Raw genomic sequence first — 7,500 nt, 5'->3', positions numbered from 1 at the left:
TATGCACTCTCAAGCTGTGGTAGTGTCCCCTTTAGAAAAATAAAACAGTCAATCTTCAAATACAAGCTAAAGAACATCTTATCAGGTCCTGGTAAAGTAGTTGGACATTCTGGTACAACCCATAATCAGCTTAACACTTTGGTTCCGGTTGCATCACGGATATCACAGAGCTGAAAACCCCTTTGGAAAGTTATTTTGTGTAAACTTTTTTTTAGCTTTATCACCATTTTCCAATGTCCACATTTGTCTTCTGGTTTGCTTTATCCAGATGTGTCCAGATGGTAATTACTTATTTTCCTTGCACAGGCTCCATATCATCTTCCAGAAGAAGAAAAAGAAGAAGAAGAAGAAATTTGGTTATTTGTGTCATATATATTATTTAATAATTTTCCATTTTACATAATGCAACTTGCGCCACTGGTCACAGTGACCAAGAATATGGTGCGCAGCATCGAAATGGCATCCTCCCAGGAGTTGGCGCTCTTCCAATCACTGCTTAAGCACGTTACATTCCACATTTGTTTAAACATGGGAATAATGCTAAAGCCCCCTTCTAAGCACCAAATGAGTCAAATCACACTCCAAGAGGTTTGTGTACTCGTGACAAGTCTTTTCCATCACCCTGGTCTCCGCTCATGATGATAGTTCATGTCACCTGGGCTGCGGCCAGTTCGCCCTGTTGACGGCACGTTCATGTCACCCGCCCCTCAGCTCGAGTTTTTCTGTGATGTAACCACAATGTCATCTGAGTCCAATGGGTTAAAGTAACAACTGATGCCAGTATATTCTTGATGCTTTAGGGATGAAAGAATCATACACCAGTGAGTGATACACATGCTCAATTCTATCGCAGCCTAAAAAGCCCCTGCCACTGACTGATATCAACCTACAGTACCTCTGAACTCAGATGTTACTGTGAAAGGCAGAGTAACAAAATGACCCATTATAAGAAATTCAAAATATTGCCAACTTTGGTTGGAACAAAGAAGGCTCCACCACCAGACTGACAGTCTCAACAGTACTGCCATTCCAGAGCTCTTGAGCATAGTGAGCTCCACAACTGTGCCTCAAAGGGAGAGACTTGCAGCATACAGTGCTGGCTTTTCATGTATAGACTACTGCAAAATGAGGAGTTGCTTGTTACATTAATTTTGCCAGATAGCAGATGGACATCAAAGTTTAGAAATTGGAAGCAGAGAATATTGATTCATATGCTAATGATAATTAGTAGAGAAATGTAACCTATGATGGCAAGTAGTATTGATATACTATCTGAAATATATTTTATATATTTTAACTGTTCATTAGTTATTAATGAAAATATAAGAATGAGTTGGAATATGTTTCATTTGGACCAAAACATTTCCTCTATCTTCTAGACTTTCTGTGCAAAAACTTAAAACAAAAATACATAATAAACCCTTTTATCTATGGTACCTATACACCTTTATCTATTTTTTCCACTATAGTCCCTTCAATGGCCAAAATGTTAAGTTCTGACAAGTAGCAACCAGGACAGATGTATACTTCTATACGTCTAAAACATAATGCTATAAAAAAGGTTTGTATAGTTGACTCATACTTCTCATTTATTTTGGTAACTCAACAAAATAAGCAAAAACAATAAGTGTACAAGAATTTTGGACATACTGATTGCCATACTGGCAGAGTTGGATGGCTAATTAGCCTTATCAACACTAATTCCACTAAAATGAATGCAAGAAGGTTGTGGTCATATAGTAATACCAACTCCAAACAGTGGATCAGGCTAAACTGAGAGTGAGAATGTTTAAATTAGCAATAATATTTCAAGCATTTGACAGCAACAAGCAAAACAGTACCATAAGATGTGACACGTGATGACAGTATGAAGGTTCCCTCTACAAGTTCAAAATCAATATTAATATGTGTATTACAATGTCTTGCCAACTTTATATACCTCATCTATGAATATCATTACATATAATTTCCTTTGTCTTTCAATCCTCTAGTCAACATAATTTTCCAATCAGATATCAGTATAGCAAATACTAGTAAATTATTGCTAGCACTGATTGGGGAGAGTTGACCACTAAAAGTGGAACCTCACTCTTATGAGACTGAAAATTAAAAAAAAAAAATATGCCATTAAAAAGTAATGGTCAAACTCATTCCAATTTTGTAATTTTTGGGGGGTTAGTTTGACCAAAATTTGACAGGTTTTAGCAATAACAGGTTTAATTACATAATATTTCATTACCGAGTCTTACTTTTTTACATGAAATGTGTGGCCCAAAAGTCAAGTCTGCAACTGCTTTAATGTATATTTAGCAAGAGAGTGAAAAACGTTATGAAAAACAGATTACTAAATTCTTTTTATAACCCTTTGTAGGAAACTAATATTTGTACATTTCTATACCAACAATTCTATATTTCATAAAGAACAAATCTAACTATTGAGTGTACAAATTGTTAAAACCAAAAATATCTGAGTTTTTCTAAAGCTAGTTAAACTCACCCCAGAGGAAAAACTGGTCAAACTTATCACACATGATACTGTACAGAGTAACACAAAGAGAGGCACTGCTGTTGATAGCAAAATAAAAAGTAATTTGCAGTAGCAAAAGTTTGGACTTACCTATACTCTTCATCAAATGCCACTAATTCGAACAATTGCTTTCCTTTTTTATCATAAATAAACATAGCTGAATTAAGAGTTCTAGGATGCTTTAATTTGATGACTTGAATATCTGCCGATGAGAAAAGAGAATCTGAAAAAAGAAAAAAAAGAAATCTTCAGAATTAAAAGAAAAATTATTGAAACAACTTGAAAACTAAATCCTAAATGCAACAACAAAAAGGAGAATAACATGATATTCCTTTGTGTATGCTAATCAAAGTTACCATCCGGAGCAAAAACTATCAGTAAATGAGTTTACCAAAATATGTTAATGAATAGCAGTTAATCTGATGGATGTGTCTGCTGGTAGAAGCATACAAAAAGAAACACTCACAATTTTGCTTATTTGTAAAGAAGACATTAAGTAAAACAAGAATTTCTAGGCTCATAAAGGTAAAGTCTGTCATTCTTATTGCTTTTCTTTGTTATTTCTCTAACACTAAATTGGTCTTACATATATACTTACTTTTCCTTTATAGATTTGTTACAAAGTTTAAATAAAATACTTTATCCTTTAGCAAATTGTGAAACATATTTTGTTTACCAGAACTATTTGTCCAAAAATGTGTTCTTGAATAAAAATAAATAAATATAGTATTTTTTTCTACATATGCTCAAATAGTATTTTAGCTGCAACACTGATTTTATAAATCTCACCGTGTCTAGTTCTGCTTGCATGTTACGTGATTGACCGAAGGAACCTAAAATATTATGTATGGTGCTGGCTTATTGGTGGAATTGCTTTACTAGAGCCTTCTGTTGGTTACCATTAGAATTAGTCAATTTATGAATGTAACTTAGTCATTGCAAATTACCAGCTCTTTGTGAATCCCACTTTGCCATTTCTGGTAAACGCAATGGTAAATGACCGCTAGTAAATGTGTCACGATCTCATGTTAGAGAATCTGGCCCCAAGAAGATTCTAAAGTGTTTTCTCACTAGTAAATATAGTATGGAGTATATTTTTTTCTACTATGCATTTTATAATTTTGGCTGCCCACCTTAAAGCCTTTCTAAATGTTTAATGTGTAATGTTTGAAACAAATAAATGTGCTAGACATCCAAGGTCATATAGCACTAAGGTAAAGTATTGTGTCGGAATGGGTAAAGAGGAGTTAAAGATTAGGACAAAATGTGTTAGATGTCAAAGATTAGAGAGCATTATAGGATGGTATGGTAGTGAAAAGGGAAAAGAGAGGAGTAAGTGAACTAAAGCAGAGATTAGTTGAAAGGGGAGGGTTAAGCAGGTAGGGCAATTGAGTGAATTACAATGTATTTGTTACTGGGGAAGGTATAGGAACAATGTTTAAGGAAAACAGAAATGGCTGTTGGAAAAGTAGGAGAAGAATCTGGGGTGAAGGGGAGTGTTAGATGTCAAATATTATAGGGTGTTATAGGGAAAAATGGGAAGTAAATGAAGTAGAGCAGGATTAGTAAAAGGGGAAAGGTTAAGGGGATAGAGTGATTGAGTGAACTGCATTGTATTTGTGACTGGGGAAGATTTGGGACTTTGTTCAAGGAAAACAGAGGTGGCTGTTGGAGAAGTAGGAGGAGATGAATCCGGGGAATGAGAAAGGAAGACTGGGGAAGGTGGTGAAGTATCAGGAAGAATGCCAAGAGGGGAGGGGTCTGGAGAAGGACACTGTTGTGATAGAGGGCATTCGCGTGAGTATTCAAGTGGGAGCAGTAGAGAGGGTGGGGCATGTTGGGAGGGTGTAGGAGGAAGGGGGTGGAGGGAACTTGGGGAGGAGGAGGATGAATATCTGCAAATACTTTAAATGTAGAAGGAGTAGGAACAGAGAGATTGGGGGGTGGATGAGGAAGCGGTGTTTCCTTGGGTCATCTTTAGGAAATTTTGGAAGTCTTCAATGGTTTCTAGAGGGGAGCTGGGTGAAGAGGATGAGGCATAAATGTTCTATTATGAGGAGGAAGAGGAGATAGATATGTGAGGAACAAAAGAAGAGGAAAGTGTAGGAGAGGATGTAGTAAGAGAGGGTGGAGTGGAATATTTAGGTTGCCTGGTGCGACAAATAAAGTGAGGGGGAGGGGTAAGTATTGTGGAAGTGGTAGAGATTGGAATATCTGCATTTAGACTGGAAAACGAATTTGATTGGCTGGGTGGCAAAAATGTCAACATTTCTGACACTGACGAAGAAGGGGTCGATATGGTTGGACATGGTAGGACAAGAAAGGGGAGCAAGTGAACTAGAGCAGAAATTAGTAGAAAGGGGAAGTTTAAGAAGTTAGGGCGATTGAAAGAATTATAGGGAATCTATCACTGGGGAAGGTATAGGAAAAATGTTCAAGGATTAAAAGCAATAGCTGTTGAATAGTAGGAGAAGCATCTGGGAGGAGGGGAAGGTGTTAGATGTCAAAGATTAGAGGGTGTTATAGTAAAGTATGGTAACAAAAAGGGAAAGGAGGGAGGTTGATGAGGTAGAGCGATTAAGTGAATCTGTGACTGGGGAAGGAATAGAGATAATAGGTGATAGCAGTATGGTTGCCTTAGTAGTAAGGGATTATGTATCTGAGGGTTGAGGTAAAGGATCAGGAGTAGGTGAAGGAATAGTGTCTGGGAGTTTGATAGGGACGGTTGGGGTCTGGGGAAGGGTATTGTGATAAAAGAGATTTACGTGTGTATCCAGGAGGGAGTTGGAGGGAAACAGGTAGCTGTTGGAAGAGGAGAAGAATCCAGGGGTTGAGAAAGGGAGACTGGGGAAGATGGTGAAGCATCAGGAAAAATGTCTGGAGAGAAGGGGTTTGGAGAAGGACACTGTTGTGATAGAGAGGATTCGTGTGAGAATTCAAGTGGGAGCAGTAGAGAGGGTGGGGTATGTTGGGAGGGTGTAGGAGGAAGGGGGTGGAGGGAACTTGGGGAGGAGGAGGAGGAATATCTGCAAATAGTTTAAATGTAAGCAGGAGTAGGAACAGAGGGATTGGGGGGTGGATAAGGGAACATTGTGTTCCCTTGGGTCTTCTTTAGGAAGGTTTGGATGTCTTCAAGGGTTTCTGGAGGGGAATTGGGTATAGAGGACTGAGAAACAAAGGTTCTCTTATAAGGAGGAGAAGAGGAGATAGATATCTGAGGAACTGATGAAGAGGAAGGTGTCGGAGAGAATGTAGTAGGAGTGTGTGGAATGGAACGTTTAGGTTGCCTGGTATGATAACTAAAGTGAGGAGGAGGGGTAGGTATCAGGGAAGTGGTAGAGATTGGAGTATCTGGATTTAGAAAGGAAAATGTATTTGACTAGTGCATAGGGTGAGTAGACAAAAGGCGTAGGTTTTGAGTATAGGGGAAAGATATCTGGGGAGATGCAGAAACAACTTGTGTTGATGGTGGGGGAGCAGAGTGTAGGACTGTTTTGGAATAAACTGAGAGACTAAAACCTCATTATCATGCTCCCTGTCTGGCCTCATGTAGAGTGAGGCCTAGTTTAAATCTGAGGACTCACATTCAAACTTATAGGCAGGGAAGCTCCTGTAAAACAGATTATGGGAGTCTCCACAATTGGCACATGTACGTGACTGAGCAGGGCAATTTGAACGGTCATGACCAGGTTGGGCACATAGAGGGCAGCGGGCAGTGGAGCGACAATGTTTGACTGGGTGGCCAAAACGCCAACATTTCTGACATTGACGAGAAAAGGGTCTGTATTGTCAGACATGATAAGACAATCCACCAATATAAACCTCATGCAGGAGGGCTTGTCTATGGAAGCTGAGCTTGGCAATATTGATGTGGAATTTACGTTGGCCTCTGGGAGGATGAGTGTAACATTGTACTGCCACTGCATCATATTCACAAAGGCAGGAAAGTAGGTCATTTTCACAGTCTGACCAGTCCATCCAGCACAATAACGATGAAGAGTAGTAATAAGGGAAAAGGGGGTTGAAGAGGGTTGTATAGCAGGAGATGAAGAGGAGAACTGTTGGGGATGAGGAAGAGGTGCTTTCTAGGGGTTGGGTAATAACCTGGGTGAATGTTTCAGAATGGTTAGAGTTGTTTGTTAGTGTCGAAGAGGGGGTATTAGTATCAGCAGTTGAAGCCATGGTCAAAAGATGGGCACGGATCAGAAAACAATCAAAATCAAATTCAGATATGCTATTTGATGAAGGGGCAAGCTTTAATGCCTCTATTAAGTGTAAAGAATCTTCATTACTGGGCATGGTGAGCCTGAATAAAATGGGGAAAAGAAACGGTCTACCTCTCAGAGTCCCCATAAGGGATAAGGGCTAGGTAATTAACCAAGGGAATACCGTGCCCATGGCTCCCGGAGGCCATTCGTGACTGACACAAAGCCTGCCTTTCATCCTTTCAGCAAGGCTCTCACACCTTAAGAATGGGATAGAAGAAGGGAATAAAGAAGAAACTGAACATGAAAGAAGAGAAGAAAAGACCAAGCAAAATTAGTTGAGGTAAGGGCTGAGGCCCAAGGTAGGAGTAATCCTCTACATTGGGTCTCAGTCCCTATCTCCTAAGCCCTCCCATGACGACAACGAGCTAGGTTTTGGGAGGGATCAGTAAGGCAAGTAAGTAGGTCACTTTTAGTCTGACCACGCCTTGTTGGAGATAAGGCAAGCTTTTGGGGGGATGGAAACAGTTTCAGTACAAGTATTAAGAGAGGGTTGAGGTTCGGCAGGAATGGGTTTGCCAGTGGTGTCAGTTAGGGTAGATAGTACACAAGCTTAGGATTCAGATGTAACTGTGACTAGGCGTGAATGATCAGAGCAACTGCGAAAGGCAACCTTGCCAACTTATTTAGGGAGGCACTGTTGAAAGAGAAGGGTATTCTCAGAATAGCAGGCTGTCGGGGGAATCACAAATAATCAATCCCACTTGG

At 39.5% G+C, this 7,500-nt stretch overlaps 1 protein-coding gene across 11 annotated transcripts in view; it reads right to left on the bottom strand.

Annotated features, from left to right (window-relative positions):
- LOC113823352 (ribonuclease H2 subunit B) overlaps positions 1-7,500 on the bottom strand; it is a 22,466-nt gene that overhangs the window by 7,608 nt on the left and 7,358 nt on the right. For all 11 annotated transcript variants that reach the window (XM_070124454.1, XM_070124455.1, XM_070124457.1 and 8 more), the window contains one exon: positions 2,618-2,750. In XM_070124454.1, coding sequence (XP_069980555.1) covers positions 2,618-2,750 — 133 coding nt within the window. The remainder of the gene's footprint in view (positions 1-2,617; positions 2,751-7,500) is intronic.

This window comes from Penaeus vannamei, chromosome 8 (assembly GCF_042767895.1).
Source record: "Penaeus vannamei isolate JL-2024 chromosome 8, ASM4276789v1, whole genome shotgun sequence".
Lineage (NCBI taxonomy): Eukaryota > Metazoa > Arthropoda > Malacostraca > Decapoda > Penaeidae > Penaeus > Penaeus vannamei.
This window is presented reverse-complemented; position numbering and strand designations above follow the sequence as displayed.